Here is a 26776-nt window from a genome sequence, read left to right on the forward strand (position 1 = left end):
AGCTGCACCTCCCCATGTTTGTTTTGTGGGCTTTTTGTTTGGTTTTGTTTGTTTTCATTTTTTAACACCCAGTTTTTATGGTTACCCTGAATTACCCCAAGAGCAATTCAGGGCTTTCCACTGAGCACTCAGTGATAACTCCCCTGGAACTGGCTACTCCCGTGCTGTTTTTCCTCTCCTCTGGTGTCAACCTGAAGGTTATTTCCTGACCCAAATGGTCTCTCCCCATGACAGTGATGACTGTAGGACCAGGATGAAGTTATTCAGAGCACAGAGCAGGGAATTTGAAAGATAAATGTGGTTCATGCTCATCTAATCCATCCTCAGATCAATGTTGATGAAAAGTGATTAGAAAACGGGAAAGCTGTCTTGTTTCTTTAGAGAATGATAAATTTTCCTTTCCTTCTCGGAAACAAGTAGCTGCAGTTCCTTCATTTTATGCTACTGAACTACAAAGATTATGCTTTTTCTTTTTTTTAAAATTTTCATTTAGGAGAAAAGCAAAATAAAAGGAAGCAGCTGGCTTTGTTCAGAATTTCATTAAATTAAATTATATTTTAAAAAAGAAGTGAAAATAATTTGTGGTTTTAACTTGGAAATCAGTTAGGCAACTTGAAATACCCAGCATTTGCTGGGCTATAAAAATTTGTCTTCTGCTTCTGTATTCTCTGAAGCTCATCCATCCTGAAGGGGTGGCTGTGAGACAAATTCGAGCGAGGCCACACAGCTGAAGGTGAACAGGCTCTGGATCAAGGAGGTCTTTTATAGACTCCTGAAAAGCCTGAAGGCTGCACAGAAAGTCTGTGGTCCCACCAGCACGAGGAAAAGGCTGTTTTCTAGAGTATCCCTGCTGTTAATCCAGCTGGTCCAAGCCCAGTCTTTTTTGGGACAATGCTTATGGTCTGTGAAGAGCCCACCTGAAGGACTAAATTCCCTAAAATGCTGAAAACCCTCAAGGCTGCCTTGCGGGAGCACCTGGGGATCCAGGAGGGGACCAAGAGTACCCAAAGCATGTTTTTTAATAGAGTCTTTTATTTAGACTCTATAAAGAATTATTCAGACTTTAGAGTATAAAAAACCAGGAGTTTCCATGTGCTGGTGGCACTGCCTGGTGCTGGAGCAGAGGATACAGGGAACAGGTTTCTCTGGGACAGAACTTTATCCCCTAATTCTTGGGACAAAAGGTGCTGGATGATCTAGAGGAGGAGGTGAACTTCTGATTGATGGCGTGTTTGGATACCTGGGAGCTGGCAGATGGTTTACGGCTGACTGAATCAGGATTTGACGTCATTTTCATAACAGAATTTATTGTGGTAATTATCGGGCTTTATGCAGAGCTCCTCCCTATAAAAGCTGCACTAATTGGTCTGTTAAAATTTGCCTTCAAGCAGTGCAGAGAGGATTAAAGACATGGCACAGAGAGACCCTTCCCAAAAGTGGAGCTTCCACTGCAGAGGGACACCCAGCCAGCAGCTTCCCAATTTCCCCATTCCTGTAGCAGAGCACACCAGGGAGACACAGCCCTGCCAGGGGATGAGCTGCAATATTCATCAATATAGAATTATGGAATCAGGGAATGGTTGGGATGGAAGGGACATTAAAAACCATCTCATCCCACCCCCGTGCCATGGGCAGGGACACCTTCCACTATCCCAGGTTGCTCCAAGCCCCGTCCAGCCTGGCCTCGGATGTTTCCAGGGATGGGGCAACAACAGCTTCTCTGGGCCTCACCACCCTCACAGGGAAAAATCTGTTCCTACTATTCAAACTAAACCTGCCCTCTGTCATCTTAAACCCCTTTGCCCTTGTGCTGTGACTCCATGTCCACTTCATGGTCCTTTTTTCTCACCAGTCCATTAGGTGGCCAAAGCCAGTGCTGGTGAAATGGGCAAATCTCCAGATGTCCAAAGAGGAAAGATAAGAATAATCTCATTTCAAGAAAAGAAAGTGACGAATCAAGACAGAAACACTGTCCAGAAGGAAATAAGGAAAAGTTAGGCAGAAAAAACTTTGTGCCTTTTTAAAATGGGATTTGGAGCAGGCGCTTTTCAGGATCAACAGAGATTTGGGATGGGATTTGAGAGTTGTGCTTTTTCCCAGAGAAGCTGTGGCTGCCCCATCCCTGGAAGTGTCCAAGGCCAGGCTGCACAGGGCTGGGAGCAACCTGGGATAGTGGAAGGTGTCCCTGCCCATGGCAGGGGCTTGTGATGAGATGGTCTTGAATGTCCCTTTTAATCCAAACCATTCTGTGACTCTGTGATTCTGTGATTCTGTGACTTATAAACTGAGTCCAGACCCTGCATGTGAGCTGCAGGACAGGAGCCAAAGCAAAAGCCATTCCAGCTGCAGGGAGCTGAATGTGGCAGGGAGCTAATCAACAAGGACGAGCAAATCCGAGGAATTTGCAGAGCTCCGTCCAGTGCTGACCTCGGTACAAGCGAAGAGCTGCTGTTTAAAATGAGTGCCAAGCCAGATGCTGGCAGGAAAAGAGGGATATGGATGTGATTCCAGCTTCTCTAATGGAGCTGCATCAAAGGGTTCCCGCTGAGGGGGGAGGCAGGAGGGGGCGTTCGCTATCAAAGCTCAGGAGAACCAAAACCTTGGCTTTTTTAAAAGCCTACAAACCACTGACCCTTCTCAATGTCCAGCCCAAACCCTGGAATTTCTTTAGCAATTAACTCCCCGGGAGTAGGAGCATTTGAGATGTAAAACCCTGAGAATATTTCCTGTGTAGTACAAAGCAGCTTGGAAATAACCACTATCCTGCTTTAATGCGGAGAACTCTCAGCTACAAGAATTCAGACCTGGGTAACTCTGTGTATTTAGGAGGAAACAGGGGAAGAAATTGAGTGGTGGAGCCCACAGTCTGCCAGGCAAAGGTCAGGCTTTGAAAGGGAGAAACAAACTTGCAGCAAGGTTTTCCAACAATGGGATTTTTTTCTTTTTTTTGGTAGCAACTGGGGAGGGAAAGAAGGAGTCAAAGTGATGGGAGTGATTAGGAAGGAAGACCTCTTCTGTCTGAGTCAGTCCCAAGCTAACATCCCAATATACATCCAAAATATCCCTTACATCAAGAGACATCTATAATCCAGGTGGAAGCCGCTCACTGCTTATTGCAGCCTTAAAAACAAAGGTTTGGTGCATCCCAGACACCAAGAGAGCTTGAAATTTTCATCAGGATGCCTGCTGGGGGTGGTTGGGTATTTTGATGCAAATCCTGCTGTGGTCGTCTCCAAGCCTTTGGCTCCTTTCATGCTTCCTGGTTGCAAATAAGCTGTCGGGGGGATAAATATTCCACACACACAGAGCTCATTCAGTTTTCTGCTCAGGGGCTACACCAGCTTCCAGTTTGGTCTGTTATTTAATGGAAGGGCAACAGTGTGAAACCTCCCCAGGCTAGGGAGGAGGACGAGCACAGCAAACCAGCTGCTCCTGAGATGCTATTTTTAGATTCTTCCATCTCTTCAGGTGGACAGAGAAAATCTGTCCCAAATTCCAGCATAACAGGAGCAAAGAACAACCTACAACCCTGAAACTTCTTTCTGAGTAAGGAAAAAAATCAATTCCACCTTCCTCGCTTTACCTGAAGTCAAAGACTGCAAGGGAGAAAAAATTTGCCACAGAATATCCAGAGTTGGAAAGACCCTGCCAGGATCATGTTAAGGTCATACAGAGATTTATCAGTGCATGAAAAACCTGGCTTTTCAACTTGGCAATCATCAGATCTTGCTGGATGGCATCCTGCTCCTATCTTAATTCCCTAACATGGAAAAATTAACTTTAGGAAGTAGTGTCTACATCCCTGATCAGTCCCTACAGCCACAAATCACAGGATCCCAGAGTGGTTTGAGTTGGAAGGGATCTTAAAGTTCGTCTCATTCCACCCCCCGCCATGGGCAGGGACACCTTCCACTGTCCCAGGTTGCTCCAAGCCCTGTCCAACCCAGCTTTGGACACTTCCAGGGATGGGACATCCAATGCTCCTCTGGACAATCTGTGTCAGGGCCTCACGGGGATGAATTTTTTCCCAATATCCCATCAAAATCACCCTCCCTCAGCTTAAAGCCATTTTGAGTGTGACCACGTTTCCCTCCTGCAGGGCCAAGGCTTGAACACCACCTGGATGTGTGGTCCTTTGTGCTTTGAACATGGATCCTGCTGGAAAATGTGATTTTAGTCAGGAATAGTTCAGGGTGCTTCCAGTGGGAGCATTTTACAGTTGAGGTACAGACACAAGAAAGTATGTGTCACATGGAATAAATTTTATGGAATAAACTGGAAAAGAAAATATAGAAAAATCCATGTTTATTCCCCAAGGAAGGGCAATTCTTTATTATTGTACTCCGAGGCTCAACGTAGTTCAGCATTAGGAATGTGCTTTGGTTTCCAGCAAAACGACTGCAGTAAAACAATACCTGTGGCCAGTGCCACATTCCTGGGAAAGCCTGGAATATCAGCAAGATTCAAACCTGCCTGGCATTCCAGGCACTATCCTGGCTCCCACAATTACCTCTGACATACCAGCCCCACTCATTAGTGAGCTGATAGCAGTGGGGACACTCCAATCCCAGCGGGATGTGTATTAGGACTCCTCAATCACAGAATTAATTCCCAAACCTGTCTCCACTTAAAATTCCCTACAACTCCCTGGAATGAGGCTGTATCCAGGTGGGGGTCAGTCTCTTTTCCCAGGTAACAAGGGATAGGACAAGAGGAAATGTCCCCAAGTTGTGCCAGGGGAGGTTTGGGTTGGATATCAGGAAAAATTTCTTCACTGAAAGGGTTGTCAAGAGAGATGCGATACTGGATTTTGGAACAGGTGCCCAGGGAAATGGCGGAGTCACAATCCTGGGAGGAATTTTTAATTGTGGCACTTGGGGACACGGTTTAGTGGTGGGTTAATGGTTGGACTCGATGATCTTAGAGATCTTTTTCAACCTTAATGATTCTGTCAGTCCCCCACTATGTTTCCAGCTCTGCCAGTAACTATTCTGGGACAGTGAGCAAAGGACATTTTTTAAGTGTACACAGCACTAACATTTATCCCAAGTTTCCATGTGTCAGGATACTTAAAACACATGTGCTTGTACAAAACTTTGTGTCTTGGCTGAAAACCCCTTAAAAAGGGGGTTATAAAAATCATATTTTACCCTTGAAACTGGAGAAATTCTCAAGGGTAAATAAACGTGATGGTTGAATTTTCCACCCCTTTTCCTAAAGAGACGGAAGATCTGCTCCTTCATCCTGTTCTTATGTTGGTGTTTCCTTAAAATCTGACCATTTAGGAGTTCATGTGAAAGGTGCTCTGTGTTTAGTGTGATAGGGTAAGTGCACTGGAATACAGTGGGGATGGCATTTGCATTAAAATTAAAATCTAAATTGATCCCTAAAAATGGCCAGCACCATTCCTAGGAATCCCCACAGGATGCCTGTCCTATGCAGACATTTAGTTCCAGTTTCATCAGCACTTTTCTGACCTTGGAGTTGAGGGAGGAGACAGGAACAGCAAGATTAGGACAAGCTTTGTATCCTGGAAAGGGCTGAGGACAATGGGACATGCTGCCAGGAGAGGTTGGGAAAATGCCAGGCTTGGAGAGAGACTTGGGAGCTTGACTTTGTGGTTGTTTATTTAAAAGGGAAATCAGAGAGAACAGCGATGCAGGCAGATGGAGCAAATGCAGGAAATATCCCTTCTACTCTGGGATGAGAAAGGGTTTAGGGGTATTCCAGGATCCTGATGACCTTGTTCATGCCCACAAGGCAACGAGCTTTCTGTGTTTGGATTAATGTCATGGAAAGGGTTGGGATAAGTCCAGGATGCTCTGCAATGCAAATGAAAGCCAGACTTAAGCTAAGGTCTGTTTTATCGCTGTCACCAGCAGAAACACTCCATCGTTTTATAACCTAAACATACATAAAAGAGAAAACGTTCTTTTGTTGTTCCTTTAATCCCTGTTATCTGCTCTTTGCCTTCTCAGGATGAGCTGAAGATGGGGCCTGAGTTCCAGCGGGGTCCTCAGTAGCAAATGGTAGAAAAAAGGGGTGGAAAAACCCTATTTATTTGACTTTGTATTGCTTTGGATGTTTTTTAAACCAATATCCACTCCTGACTTGCCAATCCTGCTCTGCACAAGCTCCCTCTCTCCCGTTACATCCAAGGGAAAAATCCCAACTTGAAAAAAATTCAGTCAATATGCAAAAGCCCCCTTCAGAGCCTCCTTCAGCAGCTCAAAGCTCTTTGATGCTGACAGCAGCAACTTTATTTCTATACAGATGCATCTCTGAAATGCTAAAATCTTCCCAATCTATAAACCCCTCCTGCAAACAGACCACAGATTATCTTTTACACTGGATTTAAGCATTTTTTTGGGTTTACAGCTGCGTCACACTGAAATAATTGCAAAAAAAAACCCCAGAGAGGTGACACTGAGTGAGACACATTGGGATTCTGGGCTAAGCAGGGTTCTTTGATCTGAACCTGTAGATCCACAGCCCCTCTCGCTCTGTTACACTGGACAGCCCATAATGACACCGTGCCACACACAGTAAAAGTAGGATTTGCTGGGATAACATCTCTGGAGCTTAGCACAGCAACGCTGTGAGGTCAGGACACCGACCAAAGGCTCTGTAATGCTCTGCTTCCCCCCCAAAAAAACCCCAAACCTCTGGTTCCATCACCCTCCGAGCTCTGCTCTTGCCTCTGAGGGAGTCCCATCAAAGTAAGCCCCACCAGTGCCACATTTGCCACATTGCAGGGGGTGCTGCATCCTGGATCTGTCTTAGGATCATGGAATCATTGAGGTTGGAAAAGACTTCCAAGATCACTGATCCAACTGTTAACCCAGCACTGCCAAGGCCACCACTGAACCATGTCCCCAAGTGACACACCTACATGGTTTTTGAACACTTCCAGGGTGGTGATTCCACCACTTCCCTGGGTAGCCTCTTCCAATGCTTGGCCACCCTTTCAGTGAAGAAACTTTTCCACATACCCAACCTGAACCTCTGCTGGTGCGACTGGAGCTGGTTCCTCTCGTTCTAGCACTTTTTACCTGGGAGAGAAGACCGACCCTCAGCTGGCTCCAACCTCCTGTCAGGGAGTTCTAGAGAGTAGAAGGTCCTCCCGATCCTCCTTTTCTCCAGGCTGAGCCCCCACAGCTCCCTCAGACTCTCCTCATCAGACTCCAAGGCTCCAGACCGTTCCCCATCTTTGTTGCCCTTCTCTCCCCAGCCCCTCAGTATCTTTCTTGTCACAAAGGGCTTTGATTACAAATCACCAAGAATTGTTATAATTAGCTCACCTTGCCTCTCTCCCGAGTGCAGGCAACCCCAAATTTAATTTCTTACTTCCAGCCTGGCTCCGCCACTTGTTTTTCCCTTCAGCTGGAGCTTATAGAATTCCTTGCAGCCTTTCAGTCCTTGCCCAGCTGGCTGAGACATGTGGAAGGTGCCATCTGCCTGCTCTTCCTTATTTTATTATCTACACCACTTATTACACAGGCTTCTGATATCTGTTTCCAGTCCCAGATCTCTGCCCCTCTGAAAGGCTGAAAGGTTCTTCCCTAAGTCTGTCTCCTTTAAAGGCCCCTTTTCCCTGGAACTTTGCTCCTATCGAGGAAAAACATGGATGTCACAGGATCACAGAATGGTTTAGGTTAGAAAAGACCACAAAAATCATCCAGTTCCACCCCCTGCCATGGCCAGGGACACCTTCCACCATCCCAGGTTGCTCCAAGTCCCATCCAGCCCAGCCTTGGACACTTCCAGGGATGGGGCAACCACAGCTTCTCTGGGCACCCTGTGCCAGGGGCTCAGCACCCTGACAGGGAAGAATTCCTTCCCAATATCCAAGCTAAACCCACTCTCTTTCAGGTTAAAGCCCTTTCCCCTTGTTGGTTGTCACAGTCTTGTCACTACATGCCCTTGCCAAAGTCCCTCTCCAGCTCCTATAGGGACTGAAAGGCCACCATAAGCTCAGCTTGGAGCTTTCTCTTCTCCAGGCTGAACAACCCAAATTTTCTCAGCCTCTCCTCATATGAGAGATGTTCCAGCTCTTGGAGAACCTTCATGGCCTTGCCTGGACTCACTCATTTGCATGTGCTCGTATCATGGGTGATCAGCTGTCACAAATAACCTACATTTGATTAGGCTCCAGTCCCTAAAATGTGCTCCCAACATCACAGCTTCAATCCCACTGCTGTGGCCATCCAAAATATCCCATCACTGCCACCCTGGCCTCTGCCTCAGCCCCACAATGGCGGGGAGATGCTTTTCCTCTTTCTGCCCGCTCCACTTTCCACCCAGATCTCCTCATGGTCAACCCAATTTCCAGATCCCACCTAAGAGCTGATGAATAGGGCACAAAGGGATGACCTGGAAGGGAATACCAAGAACAGACACAGGGCAGACAACACCATGGACAGACATGGGGACAGACATCCTCCTCCTGGGCTTCTGTGTGGTGCACGTGTTTGTTGCAATGTGCATGGATAGAAAATCAAGGAAAAGTGTTCAGGGAGTGCTCCTAAATTTCCTGCTGTTTCCCATGCTCCTGCTGGCACCAGAGGCCTTCTGGAAGTGTCTGACTAACCTTGCTGTCCGTTGTTGGAGACTCCTTCTCCTTCTCTGCGTGCTGGAGTTTTCTGTTCAGGTCCTGGAACATGTCTTGGTGACGTTTCCTTGTGTGCATGATTTTCTGGAGCAAACACAAAGGGCCCCAGGTCAGCAAACCCCATTCATTAGGAACATATCCTCCCCGCAGAGTCACATCATTAAATCCCAGCTCTGTCTCCCTGCAGGTGCCTAAAACACCTTCAACATTTACTGAGGACCCACTGTAGCACTGCCTTTATTTTCAAGCCGAGATGGGGGGAGAAAGTGGAAAATCCTAATTTTTGACCTATAAAAAACCCTTAAACTTGCAACAATCAAATTTTTATACTGTAGAATTTGAGCTTGACTGTCAATGTCCTAGGAAGGTTTGCTGCCCTTCTTTAACTGATACCTGTCCCCATGCCCAGCCTCTCCTCAGTCTGTCACCTCTGTAAATGTATTCAGAGGTCACCCAAACATGTAGAATTCGGGTAATTTCATCAGAAACTGTTCCACAATCATATTTTCTTTTTAATTTGACCTGTCTGCATTTCACTTCTACCTTCTGCTGCCCAGAAGGAGAGGCAGGACAATTTCTAGAAGGACTTCACTCTGCATGTAAGAGCAGGTTGAATATGGATTTCCTGAGCTCTGCCAAGGGCTAGATAATTGGAGACGGTGGCTCAAAAAATTTGGGACCAACATTCAGAAAGGGATGTACTCACCTCAAAATCTAACTCTGCGTACCGGGATTTCCGCCTCTGGGTATTCAGGAGAGAAAGAGATAGGTGAAGGTTAGTAAGGGGTTAAAACAGGGAGAATCCTTATCCTTTTCCTTTTTCCTGCACCTTTAACATGTTTCTCTGGCTCTTCATGATGGGAAATGCCAAATACTTAGAATTATTGAATCATTTAGGTTGGAAGGGATCTTAAAGATCAACCAGTTCCAGCCTCCTGCCATGGGCGGGGACACCTTCCACTAGACCAGGTTGCTCCAAGCCCTGTCCAGCCTGGATCACTGGGGTTTTCTCAGCTGTATCATGACTGAAACCATCAAAAAGGGAAATAGAGCAGAGGATATAAAGGGGAAAAGGTAAGGCAGACCATGTGCCTGGCATCAAAATGAACAGTCCTTGAGAAATTAACTTTTTTTTTGACTTTGCAGCACCTGTAGGGCTAAAGACAGCTGATCCAGCAAGGGAAGATGTCTGTGGAAGTTGTGACATCACATTCCAAAATATGTTCCCATGGCAGTGGTCCCTCAGGGTAATCTGACACTGGCATTGCATCCTGGCCTGCATTTTCCCTAAAGTTCTTCTTGTCAACCCCCTGGAGTCGCTGGATGGAGGGCAGACACCACCCTGGGCTGAGAACAACACCACAGTTCCCACGCTCACCTCCAAGGAGCTCATGGAGAGGGTGGAAACGGTCTCACTCTTGGACACCACGCCCGAGTTCCCTGAGTCACCCGTGTCACACAGGCTGTTGGGAATCTGTGACTCGTTGGAGATGTTCTGTGGAGCCAGCTGCTGCTGCTGCTGGATCATGGAGGAACCCTGCGCCTCACTGCATGCCATGGTCACCGGCTCCCGCGGGGGACTCTTGACCACGAAGCCGGGGTCGGTGGCCATGCTGAGGTGGATGAGCCGTGTCTGAGGCATCTGGTCGATGTTGATGCTGTATTTGCTCTCATCTTTGGGTTTGGCCCTCAAGGTGGATGTGTTGGTGGGCAGGATCACGTAGCTGGTGTCCAGGGTCTGCTCTTGCGCCCGGGAGAGCTCCGAGTCCAACTTCTTGAAGATGTCCCCGTCGCAGATGTAGATGGATTTTGGCGGCTGGTTCTTGTCCTTCTTCAGGGTGAGGGAGTGGTTGCTGAACTCGTTCAGGTTGATGGCCCCCAGGTAGTGTGGGGAGCCCTGAAGGTGCATCTTGGAGACGTTGGCTGGAAGACTATTGAAGTTGGATGAGCCTTTCTGGTGGTTGAGTTTCAGTTTCTCTTCGTCGGGCAGCGACGGGCGCTTCAGGGTCCCTGTGATGGTTGAGGTTCTGCACGTGGTGATGTCTTTGTTCAGCACTGGGGAGACAGAAAAATGTCCTCAGCACCTCACCTGGCGTTTTGTTCACACATCAAGACACCTCCCACAGTCACTCCCCACCAGCACCTCTCCCAAAGAGGCACAGTCGTGTTTAACATTATTTCTGTTTTTAAAATCCAGGATACTGAAGGCAGAACTAAAGCCAGGCAGGAAAAAATTCCTTATTTTGGGATAATTCTCTGTGATGTGAATTTTCCAGCACAACCATGGCCAAAACTCCCATCTAGGCCAACATATTGATAACAATACACTGAAAAACAAAGACATTTTTAGGTATTTAGTACATCTAGTATGTGCATGAAATCTATATATTATTAACCTGTGGAGGTTAAAATAAAGGGTTGCTTTCTTGTAAAAAAAATTATTTTGATTCAGAAAATAGCTGAAATACAACATTATCAATGATTCAGATGATCATAAAATCATCAAATGCCCTGGGCTGGAAGAGACTTTAAAAGATCATCGAGTTCCAGCCCCCTTCAAATTTTTTTTTTTTAATTAACTCACTAAAATACTTCAGGTTGCTCTTTTCCCTTAACAGTTCCAGTGTTACTAAATTGGTATTTTGAAACACACCATATTTTGTTATGAATTCCAAACTGTTCTCCAAAAATTTTTACATTCCAGTATTCATGGCAAGGCTTTGTGAGAGCTCATTATTTGGCTATTTTCAATTTCTCTTCAGGAAAGCAAGTGGCAACAGGAATATTCCTTTAAAAAAGAGGAGAACCTTGAACTGAGGAGGAGGTGAACAAGTCACAAAGGACATTTGGACACTCATTCCCACACAACACTGTCCACAAAAAACCATCTGCCCCTTTTCCAGGCATAATAATCTATGGTTCAGTTGATTTCAGGCTGCAACAAAGATCTTGGGAAAATAAGGACATCAACCTGGATGTCTCCATTGGGTGAAAAAATCAGAAAATCATGAAAATCAGACTGTGGGGCAGGGACAAAGTGTTGTGAGGGCTACTTACCCACAATTTCAGCACAGGAAAAGAGAAATAAATGCATGTTTCCCTTTCACCCATCTCAGGAAGAAATAAAAATGGGTAAATGGATCTTTTTAGGACTAGGGAGGAGGATTTTTGGGGTAAGCTGACATTATTCAGCTGTTCCATGTGGGACAGGAGTGGGACATGGGCATCCCATGGCACTGAGGACGCACTGATTTTCCTACTGGATCAGAGTGGGAGTGAGGGAAGACCAAAGCTCCCCCCCAAGACTACAGAGCAGGCAAGGCAGGATGAGCAGGGCACCAAGGAGAGTAAAAAGAACTTGTAAAAAGCTTTTAAAGCTGAAAAGTCTGGGTGCAGCCACAGCAGCCACGATCATCTTGGCATCGCTGGGATAAATCAGAGCAAGTCAAACCCTTCCCCTGGGAGTCCCAGCAAGGTTTATCGATCCAGGCTCTTCTCCATGCTTACATCAGCTGCAGAAAATAGGTTTGGAGAGGTTTCCACTTGGCAATCTCCAAGCATGGAGCAGAGTGAGCTTTCAACACCGAGCCCTGGACCTGTCCTACCAGGGGATCTACGTGAGGGGGTTATGAGTGGTGTCAGCCACATCTCCAATCCATCACAAGAGGGCAGATGGTGCCTCCAGGAGAAATGATGGCCAAAAACCATTGGACAAGTTCCTGGGTTTTATTATTCAATAAGCAGAGTGCATGGGATGGTGCACTACTCCGAAAGGTCTCTGAAATGGGGTTTATTATTAACCACTTATATTGGCTCACTCTAGTGGAATTTTATGAGAGGAGGAGAATCTCTCCAGGCAGACATCAACAAACAAATTGTAGAGTTGGATGCTGGCAGAGGAGGGGAAGCTTAGGCTGTTGGCAAGCTGCTGATCCAGGGGCTCCTGCCCTGAAATCTCAAACAAATCAGCTCCTTCCCTTCCTCTGGGAAACTCAATTTGGGATTGAGGTGTGGTGGCAGATCCAGAAAGGGGTCTGCTGGGGTTTACAGCTGACTCTGCCTGGTGAATGTTCACTGACCATCCCCTCGACCTAGACATGGCCTCACACACACGTTTTTCACACGTGATTTTTTGGGACTGAGATATTTGGTATCAAAAGAGAAGGAGGGAGACAAATGAGAAGAGGCTGACAGCTCGAAATTAGATTAGAGAGCGTGAGACAGAGAAACAGAAAAAAAAATTGGACAGACCCTGAAAAGAGATAAATGGACAGAAAGAGACCATGAAATAAGATATCACAGGGGTAAGTGAGATAAATATACTGTGACTGTGATAAGCACAGGGAGAGGGAGTGAGGAAGAGAGAAGGACAGGAAAAGATAAATAAGATATAGATAGATATTAGACAGATAAATGATAGTGACAGTGACAGACAATACACAGAAACACGGTGACAGGGACAAATGTTGACAGATAGAAATACATAAATAACAGATACAGCAAGACAGACAGCTGAGGACAGAGATAAATAAGTGATTGCGAGACAGAATGGAAGAGATGAATTATAGATAAATACATTAGAAGCAGATAAATAAATGATAGATGAGATAAAGAAAACGATAAATGAAAAGGACAGGTAGGTGTTTATAGAAAGAGAGAGGAGGAGAGAAAGAAAAAGCCAAGGCAGGGAAAGAAGGAGAGAAGGAAGGAAGATAAGAAAAAAGGAAAGAAGGAACACAAGAAAGAAAGAAAGATCAATAAAAAAAGAGAGAAAAGCTTTGTCATAATGGTAACTGAACACAGAGTGTGTCCTTGGCTTGGGAAGATCCTGGTTTGGAAGATATGAATTATGCAAGGTCCAAGCAAGCTGGTATTTCTCTTGCTTGGGAGAGGGGAGAAGTCTCGGAGGGCAAATGAAAGCCTCAATATCTACAAAGGGTAAGAAAAATAACCTCAGCCAAAATGTCAGGCATGCCAGGACCAGGAGAGGATGAGACCTGTAGAGAGGAATGGGCAGCCAGGGAGAATCCAGGCAGCACAGACACCCCTGGCATTATTGGGGAAAAGGGGCTGTCAACTCATGCACATCCTCAGGATTCAAAGGAACCTGTGTGACGAACACACAGCAGAAAGGAGCAGGCAGAGGAGGAGAGACTCAACCACTTCCAGGTGCCCCAAAGAGTGCTTGGAGCCATCTGGAGTGGTGGGAAGGCTCTCCAGATTCCAGACTTTCCACAAAGACACCCTTGCTATGCCCAGAGCTGCCTGAGGCTGGTGTGACCCCCTTGGGCAGGGGTTGCTGGAACAAAGAAGGATCACAGGAGGAAGAGATGGATCCCATCTCTTCTTCATTGACACTCTTCTCTGCCACCATGTTACACGGCAAAAATAATTCCTCAGAGGCAAGGCTTGATCTAAGTTAAAAGGCCAAAAGAGCTTCAGGAAAATAGGAAAAGCAAAGGGAGAATTCGGGGTGTTGCTTTCTTTTGGCCGGGGTTGAAAGAAGGGCAACCCAATGCGAGGACATGCAAGGCACTGAGACACACACAAAGGAAACAGAAAGGGAAAAAAAATGGCCTAGTTCAATCCCCAAACCAGGTCACTTGCTGATTCTCACCTGTGATGTGCTCACCTGATCTACAAGCCATGTCCACGTCCTTCTCGAAATCGGTCTGAAAGACACAGAACACAGAGGACGTGGTCAAAAGGGGGTGGAGGAGGACAGGAAAGCTCGGAAAATGCAAAACTCCCCACTTTAATTAGTGAGGTGGGCACAGCCTTTGCCAGGAGAGCAGAGGTGAGAGGTTATGCTTGGATTTTCAAACAAGGAAAGCACACCACGTTTTTCCACCTGTTGGCTTTTGAATTTTATCACTGATAAACCTAGAACATTGCGTTTCAATTGGGGCTCATCTGCTCATCCATTCACTTATTCCTGGGCTGCAGATTAAAGTATCCCCCTGGAAGATGTTTATTCACACTTCTAAAAAAAGAAGGGAGCAGGTTCCTGGCCTGAACTGTCTTGGATATGTCACTCCACACATAATTTTAAATGGATTCCCCTCCATTTATTAAAGAGATCTGGGGATCCTGCTGGGAACACCCCATCCCCACTGGACTTTCTTGTGATCTGTCACCAGGTCACATGAAGTGGGAACAAGTCTCTGTTTCTGAAACTCTTTAACGTATAAAATCAATGGCTCCCGCAGGCACAAAGGCTGAATAACTTTTTCAAGTGGTCTGCACAGCCAAAGAAAACTCCTTTCTTCTCCCAGTAGGAGTTAATCCTTTTTCTGAAGCTTTGAGCAGATAACATTTCAAATAACTGGATAAACTGAGTCACAGCGGGCCGTGAGCTTTCATGGAGTATGGGAAAGCTGCAGAGTGGCAAAAGGTAGAAGAGTTCACTGATTATTTCTGGTATCATTTCAGAAAGACACTTAACATAATTGTATTAATGTGATGAAATGAAATCCATTTGAATACTGTGAAGAATGTGGGAGAAATCCCCATCCCCCTGGGATAAACACTTTAATATCAGCAGGTTGAGAGCCAAGAGTTTTTGAACTATCTCAACCTTCCTGATGTTAATTTCCCAGTAAATTCTTTGGGATATCAAAAAAATCAAAAAAGAACAGAAGAGAAATACGACTGAAGTAACATTAGAATGGGCAAATGGGATGACACAGAAAAATATAATCTCATTTTCGTGATAGGAGTCCCAGAAAATGCAGCTTAACAGCCTGCACTAGTTCTGCTGATAAATAAATGAAAGACAGGTTTATATTTAATACCAGTCAACAAGATTTTGTGGGGAAAACAGTTCTACTCAGCTAAGCTCCTTTTCACTAGTTGGGCAGATTTGGAGATTAATGGAACAGGTAACAGCAAAAATGCTGTATTTTGATTTCTTTGGTGATTTTACAAGAAAATAACATTGCGCCCCTCTAAAAATATCAGTAAGGAGTCATCGCTCACAGCCAGATTCCACAGCTTTTTGGGCTGGAATGTGAGGAAGGTGATTGTAAGCTCCCTGCTCCTCCACACACCCATCAGCAGCGCAGGAGGAAATGCAGCATTGCTAAAAACTTGTGGCTGAGATGGAATTTTGCATGGTGGCTGATAATGAATGGAAAACGTGGAGTTGTACAGAGATACAAAACCCTGAAACTTGGGATGGCGACAACAGACTGACAAATACAGGACCCACTTTTTTCAGGATGCTGAGAATCTGAAGTTATATAAATAATTTGAAGGCATGCGATTTACAGGAGGAGAATAAAAAAGCTCTGGGTGTTAATTTATGGAAAGGAAGATTGAGACTGGGTGTGATGATGGTGTCTATTATTGAAGAAGCCAAAGCACCAGGCATGCAAGGGGCTCTCTAATTACCCACAATTAGGCAGAGCGAGAACCTGGCTGAAAATGAGAAGACTCCGCATTTAAATGAGAAATGAGGCTCCTGTTTTTAGCAAACACCACTGAGGTGTGGTGGAATTAAATCTCTCAGGATTGTGCTGTTTGAAATGAGGCCTCGTACCCAAGCACAAACTGCCCAGCACAGGAGTGACTGGAAAAAAACCATCACTGGGTTGTGCTGTAGTTCTAATATTAACCAGGAGCTGTTGGAAGTTGCTAACATCCTCTGATTCTCCTGTTATCTTTATCTTAAGACCAGAAATTAAATGTTTCTTGCATCAAATCACAACAGTGGAGCAGATGCAGGACAAAGCCCCACAGTTTATTCCTTTACTGTTTGTAAAGGACTTACACAACAGGACCACGATTTACAGAGCTTAAACTATTGCCAGTAAAGCAAAATGTGCTTTTGAGAGAAAAAAAAAATCCCTCTGAGATAGCATTTTTATGATAATAGCCCCACAGACTGTGATTAAAACAGTATTAAACTACTGCTTCCTAGCTCCAGCCAGGACAAAGCAGCTTGATGGGGATGAAAAGGTCTGGAAGACCTGGGAGGTTTATTTTGGCTCTTTATTTTTCTGGGAAAGAAAAGATCTCACCAAGATGTCTGCTAAACCTGGTGTGCAAGTTTCAGAACCTTAAAATTACAATGCAACACCCCAGATTTGTGTGGAAAAGTCTATTTTAAGTGCTGTGTTTGCTCAAGCAAAAGTTTAAAGGAAATAAGAGCGGTGATTTCAGGATCTGTGATGGACAGAGCCCTGTGCTTGTCAGTTATGAGTTAAAAATTCCCATAAATCCCCTAATAACAGGGGAGGTGGGAGGTTTCCCTACCATGAGCTGAGCATGTCCATTCTGAAACGACCCCCCTGAGTCTCCATTCCCTTCCTCCTGACGATCCACAACCCGGCACTTCACAGCATCCTGGACCTGCAGGAACAGATTGGCAAAGGTCAGACTGACCAAAGCACACTAAATTCTGCTAAAATCAAAAATAAAAATAGCCCTCGTTAGATCAAAAGGACACCGACCCCGCTTTAGCAGCATCCAGGCATTTCCTTCACATGGTTTATGTGTTACATATTTCACACACTGAAGAGCAACTCAGAGGTTTTCCAGCAATCCTGGGTCACTGCTTAGGTCGCTTCTATTTGCTTGATTTATACAGTGAGGAATAAAAATGTTCTTTATTTTGCAGCTTGCAATATGTTTACAACGGATGCTCCTGCATTAATCACTGGATTGGTGTCTACAAAGTCTGATTGTGATCCTGTAATATAAATCTGATCCCAGACTCACTGAAATAATAGGGAAAAGAAAAAAAATCCCAGTGACTGCAATGGGAGTTAAAGGCATGCTCATATTCATAATGCAATTAGTGGAAGGAGTCTCAGCCAAGCCAGTGGTGTAATTCCATTGATTTCATTGGCCTGACATAAGAAATTAATCTGTTTTACTTAATTTAAAGGAACTGTAAGAAGATAAAATGAAAAAGAAAAAGCCCCTTCCTGTCTCTGTTATTAATAGTCTCTCCACTCAGCAGGATGAAAGGAATAAAAAAAAATAAAAGATTCATCCTCTTCTTCCCTGATATAATTCACCATTTTAAATCTCCACGGGGAAGCTGAAGAGAATTTCCTCAATTTCCTTGCTTGATTATTGCTGGCTGTACTTCCTAGCTGCGATATCAAGGTGTTAATGCCAGCACAGATTTCATCCTGTAAATCTCAGTGCATTTTGCCCCTGTTGAAATCAAACAAATGGCTTCTTTAATGTGGCAGTTTTGGAGGTGGGGTGCGAACATTCTGGAAATGTGAATTTTGGTGGTAAACAAGCAAAGCCTGACATGTTATCCCATCTCAGGCTGCCCACCAAATTCCACTCTGCTTCACCCCTCCTTTCCTTTGACCAAAAATGTCATGGACATTTTTGTGGTCATCATCTCCCCAAAGGCAAAATTTGTAGGGTTAGAGGAGTTACCATGCTGGCTGGACACTTCTCCAGGTGATTTTTATGGGAAAGAATGTTGATTATATAAAAGATAACGACTTGTCCCTCTCACCTCCCTCCTGAGGATGCAATGGACCATCACGATGACAAATCCCTCCAAGGAGTCGAAGACGGCAAAAAGGATCTGGAAGAGCGCCGAGCGCCGGTCAGTGATGGCCAGCACTGCAGACATCCAGGTGAGAGCCAGCAGAGGCAGGACCACGCAGGAGCTCCAGAGGGAAGCCCTGTCAAGGGAGAGGGAATCCCAGGTGAGAGCAGCAGAGGCAGGACCACGCAGGAGCTCCCGAGGGAAGCCCTGTCAAGGGAGAGGGGAAGAGAGCTCAGCTCCCCCTCACCCACTTCCAGGTGGGGTTCTCATTCAGCCTCCAGATCCCACCAGGCTTCTCCAGCCAACATCTCCGTGTGGGAGACCTTTCCTAAGCCCCTCTCCCAGGGAAGCAAGAAGAGGCTTTGCACTCACTCTACCCAAACAGGGGGGACAACTTCCCAATGGTGCAGTCATGCATAAAACCAGAGGTGGGGAGGAAGGATGCAGATCCCTCCCTCCCCCTTCCCCGCCCTTCCCACTCTGCCCCTAATCCACCACCACGGCTTTTCCCAAGGGAAGGAGACAAAATACAATCACTGCAGGTTGCCAAGGGGAAGGGGAACAGTTGCAGCAGAGACTGGTCTGTCACGATGGCTGTCGGCACTCAGGTCACAGACACTTGGACTTCCACAGCACATGGAAGACACCAACACTGGGACGTGTCACGCTTTCGAGTGACTCGAACGGACAAGCAGAGAGCTGATGTGCAGACTGAAATATTTGTACTGCTCCTTTACTCTACAGCTGATGGTCCCTACAACACTGAGAACTAAAACCCGACCTAATTTCCCTGTGGTCAGAAAATTTTCCGCTTTCTTGTGCGATCTCCCCAGCTGATGCTTTGGAAAAAAAGCTTTTTGTTCCGTGTTTGACAATTCTTGTAAGGAAGTTTATTCCTGTGTGGACATTAACTTGAGATTCAAGCCACATCTCCATTCACAAGACAGAAAACCAGACAAAACGAGTTTTCTGTGATGCAAGTGCTGCCCCAGGAACCTCCACTTTAGCTGGGAATGATGGCCCTGCAAATGGGAATGCAGCTCTTCTCCCAGGGACTCTTCAGGCATCCATCTCTCCAACCAGAAAAAAAGATCCCAAACAGTTTTAACAGCTGACTAGGGAGACTTTAAGCTGTCACTCATCCCTTATATTTGGCACCAAGAATATGAGGAGAATTTCTCTGTGGGCTTTTACCTAACAAACCAGAGCAGACCTTGAATAAAAAGTGGAGCTACAAGAAAATCTCCAAATACAAACAAATACAGGCGAGACAAGAAATTACAGGACAGATACCATGACACACGTTTTGCAGTACTTACATGGGACTTGCTTACCATTTCCTGATCTATGACCAAGGGTTTAATGTTTACTTGCTGGTTACCTCACAGACCCCAGTGAGAGTTTTCCCTGAACAAAGCTGGAGTTTGGATACAGGTTTGGACATCAGGATAGAACGCCCTGGCTTCATTAAGAGTTTTTCAAGGATTGTTACATCAGTTCTGCAATGACCACACACTGAAGTGACAGTTTATTTTTATAGTCAGAATGAGACCCGGATTACAAATATTCCTACGCCCTGTCCACACTCGGATGTGTTCCCTCATGGTATTATTAAGGAATTAATTTACCTAAGGGAGCAGGGAAATGGAATCTTTTTTTTTTAAATTAGAACAAGCATTGTGAGACCTCTGTGTAAGGTAGAGGCCATGATATAATCTGATACCTTGTAATTTTATCTTGGACAGCAAATGCTGTTCCTTAATGCCCAATAAGAACTATGATTTCAAAGTATTATTAAAAAACACCCAAAAAAACCAGCAGACAGCCCGCAACCAAACAACTCCTAAACAGAAATTGCTTATTCCAATTCTCTGGAATCTGCCTCATTACACTGAAATCTCTCTTTTCTGTCATTTGTGGTAGTGCCTTCATATATCTGACCAGGCAGCAAGTGCATGAAAGACAAAATCAGAGAGGCCAAATGAAAAGTAAGATCTGGTTGATAAGGAACCTCTCTAGATGTGTCTTCCATGCAAGTATCAGCAAACACAACATGGCTGAGTAGGTGGAATAATTCCAGCAGCAAGGGGAAACCATAAAGTTCAATAAAAGCTGCTGGAAAAGGTCTGTAAGAGACAACTCTGCTTCCTGGAACTATCTGGTCTTCCAGAACACTCTTGGTGCACCCACTCTGTGGATGCTCCTGCCACCAATGTGCAACAGGAGACCTGGCAACCACACCTGAGAATGGATCTGAGCCAGGTCTGAACCAAACATCTAAACCTGGGTGGGTTTTCCATTCCTGGAAAGATCTGCAAACTCATAAAGACAATGATCTGGAGCCAAGATTTAGATGTGGATTTGGGGTGGTAAGGGATGCTGCTGAGAAGGTAAATTATATGTAAATTATGTTTCTGTTCAGTAAATGGTCAGATTTGAATCCACTGGCTTAAAAAAACCTGCTTTAAAAAGGAATTATTTGAGTCAATTTGCTCTGCCCTTCCAACCAGATGATGAAAACATCATCTGCCCTTCCAGCTCAGCCAATGACCACATGTTCAGCCGGAACAAATCAGGATTTTCCCGAGTTGTGCTGACTTACACCAGCTCGCAGTTCTGCTCTCTTTGTGATTCACCTTCCAGACGCCTTCTCAACAGCATTCATCCCTTACAAAATTGATGGAAATGCTGCTTGCCACTTAAATGCACCATCTTTATTCTCAGGCAGCAGATGGCAACAGGTCACAGGAAATGGAATTTACTCTAATTTCACTTGCAGGGCTCTGCTTAGATCTTTGAAATATTAAACTCCAAATTAAAAGGTCCATTAAAGAAATCAGGTAAAGACTGGAATTTCAGGTGAAAACACATGGGAAGATAAGTGGGTTTTCTGTGAGACTGCCCTTAATTCTACTTGCTGTGAGCTGAATTCATAGCAGGACTCATATTTCTGCCACCCTCCCACCTGTCCCTTCTTTAGGAGGCACAGTGAATCCTTGAAAGATCCCAGAATTACTTACAGGACCTAAGAAACATCACATTAGGGTGCTTATCATGAGATGTGATATGATCAATCATTATACAGTGACATTGTGACCACCTAATGGCTTTTCGTGGATTAGCCATGATCAATAAATCCATGATTTTTCTTGCTTGGGACAAAGGAATTAGCAGGCAGATCCTCCTATTTATCCCATTTATGACAGCCCTTAGGATGAGTGACAGCAGCATCCAGGGAAGATCATTACAGCATGCTCAGGAAGCAGGATGCTGGTTTGTGGTGTGGTGACCCTGACATGTCAGTGTCACTCAGCAGGACAGCCGTGGTGTCACAGCTGTGGTGCAGAGGAAGGGGGATAATTTGGGATATGGCATTGCCACAGTGCAACCAGACTTAACTGCAAGGATGTGTGACAGCATGGCCACACTATGGCACCGTCCTCAGCTTTGTCACAGAATCACTGAGGTTGGAAAAGACCTCTAAGATCGAGTCCAACTCTTGTCCCAGCACTGCAAAACCATGTCCCCAAGGGCCATGTCTACACAGCTTTTAAATCCCTCCAAGGATGGGGACTCTACCACCTCCCTGAGCAGCCTGTTCCAATGCTTGATCATCCTTTCAGTGAAGAAGTTTTCCCCAATATCCAACCTGAACCTCCTCTGGTGTAACTTGAGGCCATTTCCTTTTGTTCTGTCGCTTGATAGGAGAAGAGCCCAACTCCAACCCGGCTCCAACCTCCTTTCAGGGCGTGATAAGGTCCTCCCAATCCTCTTTTTCTCCAGGACAAACAATCCCAGCTCCCTCAGCTACTCCTAACATGCTCTAGAACATGGGATCTACCATAGGAAGCACCCAGCCTTATGAAAGCACACAGCAGACCCTGCTCTGGCAGCAAGGATTTGGCCAAAATGACAAAATCCAGCTGTGGTTTTGTCCTTTCTGTAGCTGGAAGCACTGAGAGTCTTTGTCTTTGGAAAAGAAGCAGAATAAAGGGATTGCACTTAGAGGAAAGCGATGGAAAGAGCAAAAAGAATGGGTTTGGAGATAAAAGATCTGCATGGAGAAAGATGAAGAGCCCTGCCCCGAGAAAAGGCGAGTGCAGGGGGACGCACAGGATATGCCAATAAAGACGTAAAGGGCCATTAGAAAGGGCAAGGTGATCAATTCTTGTCATTACTCAGCCCTGACAGAGCAGCGGCAACGTAAGTTAAAGAAGCAGCAGAAGGAAACAATCTCTTTATAATTCAAAACCTGCTCCTGGAGAGGAGCTCTGAAAAGGGAATTGGACTCATAATGGATGGCTCCATAACACCAGTGGTTCTGCTGCAGGAAAATCACAGTGCAGGGATGTGCTTTATTTATTCTCTCATGCTTTTCTGCTCCTCTGACTTGCATTCACAGAATTACAGAATCATGGAATGGTTTGGGCTGGAAGGGACCTTAAAAATCATCTAATTCCACCCCACTGCCATGGGCAGGGACACTTTTCACTAGACCAGGCTGCTTACAGCTCTATCCAACCTGGCCTTAAATGCTTTTTAAACACTTAAACACTGTTCCTCCCAAAAGCAAGAGTGTTGTCCCAATTTTAGGGACACTTTCAGAGCAAATCCCTGTAACTCAATGCCCATATAACCAAGACAGGAGACCTGTAACTAGAAAAGAGGGGGAACTCTGCTTGCTCTTCCCATGCACAGGGAAAAAAGAAACACCTGCTGTGATTTTTATTTTTCCCAAAAAGATGATTAGACTCCCAGTAGCTGCAATATAAATAATAAAATTAGGGGAACAGGAAATCAAATGCCTCTAAACTGCCCCGAGCAGCCTGATCTAGCGGAAAGTGTTCATAGTGGGGGGGTTGGAATGAGATGAACTTTAGGGTCCCTCCCAACCCAAAGCATTCTGTGATGATTTTATAACACATGAGACAGGCAGGTGGGACCAGACTTCTTCATTATTCACCTTTAATAAAGGAAGGTGTTCTCTGAAAGTCCAACAAGGACTTGCAGGATCCAGGTTTATCCCCAGGTGAGGATAGGATTTCAAATTCCTTGAACCATGAGAACAACACTCTCCTGAGGAACAGTCTCCTTCCTAAAACCAGCCAAGCATGGAAGTATTGATTCACATTAGTGCTGGAATTACAACACAGGCAGAAAATTTGACAACTAAGACTCCCTAAAAGGATGTTGAGCCAAGAAAAAGGACAAAATCCATAGATGGGAGATCTGACATGTGAATGCCTAAGGATTTAAGAGGGATGATGATGAGAAGGGTCACGAGGAAGCCCTGATATTGGCTCTTGGGTGGGGTGCCTGGAAAAATGTACTGTGCCAGGGCTTTAATCTTGGGCCAATCTCTTCCCACTGGTCAGAGCCTGATAGTTCATATTTCCAATGAGCTGCTTGGCAGGAATTCATAAAATCATGGAATGGTTTGGGTTGGAAGGGACCTTAAAGGTCATTTAGTTCCAACCCCCTGCCATGGGCAGGGACACCTTCCACTAGAGCAGGTTGCTCCAAGCCCCATCCAAGCTGGCCTTGAAGACTTCCAGGGATGGGACATCAACCTCCACCCATCCATCCATCCACCCATCCATCCACCCGTCCATCCATCCGTCCATCCATCCATCCACCCATCCATCCATCTACCCACCCACCCATCCATCCACCCGTCCATCCATCCATCCATCCATCCATCCATCCATCCATCCACCCATCCATCCATCACCCCACACACCCCATCCACCCATCCACCCATCCATCCACCCATCCATCCGTCCATCCATCCATCCATCCATCCACCCACCCACCCATCCATCCATCCATCCACCCATCCATCCATCCATCCATCCACCCATCCATCCATGCATGCATCCAGCCATCCATCCATCCATCCATCCATCCATCCATCCATCCATCCATCCATCCCTCAGCACTCCCTGGCTCTAAGAAAGCCCCTGAGATGCATTTCCCATCTCAGATAAAATAATTTTCACAGGTAGAAAAGACAAATTAATTATAAAGCAACATCTCCCAGGTTGAGGGTGCCCTACAGGCAGCAATAAACAGGAGGAAATGTGGGAACAGAGGTCTTCCTATGGAAAAACCTGCTCAGCATCTTCAGCACAGCCTAAAGGGAAGGATTTATTTAACCCACACCTGCCAAGTCAAGCTAACCCCTAACAGGTCACAGATATCCAAAGATTTCCATTTATCACTCCCAGGTCAAGAAATCACAATTTCCAGTATTTTTCTACTTCTGCCACTTTTCTCTCCCATTAGTTCACTCTGTTCTCCCTCCCTTACACATCCCCTTATCTGACCACAGATATCACCACAAAGATTTCCAAAAGCCAAGAAAAATGGGCTAAAGGATCAATTTCTCATTCCATGCTATCCCAGAAACTTCTGGAACCCATGAGAGGGAAGCTGGAAAGGGCATGAGCAACCCAGCAGGAACAAGGCAGGAACACCCTTGATGTGTTCTCCACCAAAAATTTATGGCTCAGTCCAGGCCAGAGAGGACCCAGGAATCCTCATGGCCTTTAATCCACATTTCAAGACTCCAAAACTGAACAGCAAAGCTGCTCCAAAGTCTGGGAGGATGGACCCCAGCAGAAGGGTGGCAATGGCACGAAGCATAATCAGGGCCTGGCCTTTTGGAAAACCTCACTTACAATAAATTTGGAGGAGAAAAAGCAGGAACAGTTCAGCTGCAGGATGAAGTGGATGTCAAGGGGAAATGAGTGAAATTATTCGTGTATTCCTCAGTGTTCCCTTTGCAAGGAGAAGAGCATGGGACACTTGAGGACAAACAACAAAATTGATACTGGACCCTGTCATCTGAGGTATCCAATCTGCTGGGAAACAAAACATTAAAAAATCCTCTTAACAAGAGCCCTCCAATTTCTATCAATCCACTTAAATTAAAGAAGCAGGATGAATAGGAGATCTGGCTTTCACATCCCTTTTTTTCCCCTCATTTGGAGATGAATCAGAATTTGTGATTTATCACAGACCAATGTCAGACACTATAGGAGAGGGACTTGAGACTCTTTAACTTTTAAAATTAATTTACTATGAACAGAAAGCCTCTTCTATTTAAGAGTCTAATTTATTAATAGTAAATCTTCTGCTGGTTTAACATTCCTCTGCAGTTACAGGAATCCAAAAAGCAGTGAGCTGCTCATTCCAGACTTGTGGTACATGCGTCTGGACCAATTCCATGTCACCATCTCAGCTGGGCACTGCTGAAAAAGGTGAATAAATGACCTTAGCAGTGAAAAATAAATCAGATTTTGTTCGGTTTTTCATTTCACTGAGAAAACCACAGAATCATAGAACCGTTTGGGTTAGAAGGGGCCTTAAAGAACATCTCATTCCAACCCCCTGCCATGAGCAGGGACACCTTCCAGGTGCACTTGAGCTTTGATTTTCTTTTATCTTTCTACATTTTGAGATCTGGCACTCGGCTGCCTCGTTTAGTTCAGATTAATTAAAGGTAGGAATTTTTGAACTGCGAATGATCTGAGACTGTTTCCTTCACACGTTTTGCATGTATTAATTTAGACATCAAAACCAAAGTGTAGCATCACTTGCGTGTGATACAGATAATAAAATTTCCAAAAGGGAAGGAAGAAAGACAAACCTTCCCTCATCGCTCTCCCTCCAACCTTAACCTTTGGGAAAAAAGCCAACCACATAAATAGCAACAATTTCTCCAGCAGAACAAAGCTCTGGCATTAATTTTTTTTTTATTTTCTTTTTTTTAAGCTAACTCCATCAGCATCTAAGAAGAGATTTAACAGCATTTGACTTTCATAACTCAGAGCTATGAAATGCTTTAAGATTTGGAGAATTAATTCCAAGTGCTTTCAGGGGTCCAAAAGAGGCAGTCAACACTTATCAAATCAGACCTGCAGGCCTACAAGGTATTAAACTTAACTTTACCATTTCATAAGAGGAGAAAAAAAACCCACTTAGAAGTGATTCACCAACTCACTTAAACCACACTCAGTGCTCTGCAGCCTCTGGAGGAAAACACTCAAGCAAAAGATGGATTTTGGAGTCCCTGTCTACCACCAGAATTACTGGGAATCACATCTTTAAGTCTGGAACTCCAAGAACAGGGCATTAAACAAATACACAGCTTGCAACAAATGCAGAGTCCCTTTGTCTTCCATGGGCTGCTCACATGCTTAAATCTGAAATCTAGGCATGTCAAAAAGCACTTTTCAGGATCCAGCCCATCAGCTCCAGGGGTGTTTCAGGAGCCCTGCACTACTCATGGCCCACAGAATGAGGTCAGGGAGAGCTGGGGGATGTCAGGGAGGTGGGCAGGGACATGGGGAGAGAAAACAAACATGGGCTGGTGAGTGCAGGGAAATGGAAGAGGGAAATAAAAAATGAACTGAAAAGCGAAAATCAAAATGAAATTAAAAAGAAAAAAAAAAGTGGAAAGAAAGAAAGAAAAGAAGTTGAAATTAGAGGAACTAACATGGCGTTACTGGTGGCTGTGGCCGAAACTTCAGCAGAAGAAACTACTCCACACTTGGAACATTTGAGCGTCATGCCGTAAAGGGGCACTGCCATCTGACTGCAATTAAAACCAAAAGACTGAAACAAAACAAAACACTTCACAC

At 45.1% G+C, this 26776-nt stretch overlaps 1 protein-coding gene across 7 annotated transcripts in view; it reads right to left on the reverse strand.

Moving 5' to 3' along the window:
- The window catches only part of LOC108449717 (brain-specific angiogenesis inhibitor 1-like), a 95189-nt gene that overhangs the window by 8353 nt on the left and 60060 nt on the right, over positions 1-26776 (reverse strand). For 5 of the 7 annotated variants that reach the window (XM_017746674.1, XM_017746673.1, XM_017746669.1 and 2 more), the window contains 7 exons: positions 26632-26730; positions 18096-18267; positions 16868-16963; positions 14229-14283; positions 9990-10666; positions 9318-9353; positions 8591-8695 (listed from right to left, as the gene is read on the reverse strand). In XM_017746674.1, coding sequence (XP_017602163.1) covers positions 8591-8695; positions 9318-9353; positions 9990-10666; positions 14229-14283; positions 16868-16963; positions 18096-18267; positions 26632-26730 — 1240 coding nt within the window. The remainder of the gene's footprint in view (positions 1-8590; positions 8696-9317; positions 9354-9989; positions 10667-14228; positions 14284-16867; positions 16964-18095; positions 18268-26631; positions 26731-26776) is intronic. The other 2 variants (XM_017746671.1, XM_017746675.1) reach the window with 2 other exon arrangements.

This window comes from Corvus brachyrhynchos, unplaced genomic scaffold (genome assembly GCF_000691975.1).
Source record: "Corvus brachyrhynchos isolate BGI_N302 unplaced genomic scaffold, ASM69197v1 scaffold89, whole genome shotgun sequence".
NCBI lineage: Eukaryota > Metazoa > Chordata > Aves > Passeriformes > Corvidae > Corvus > Corvus brachyrhynchos.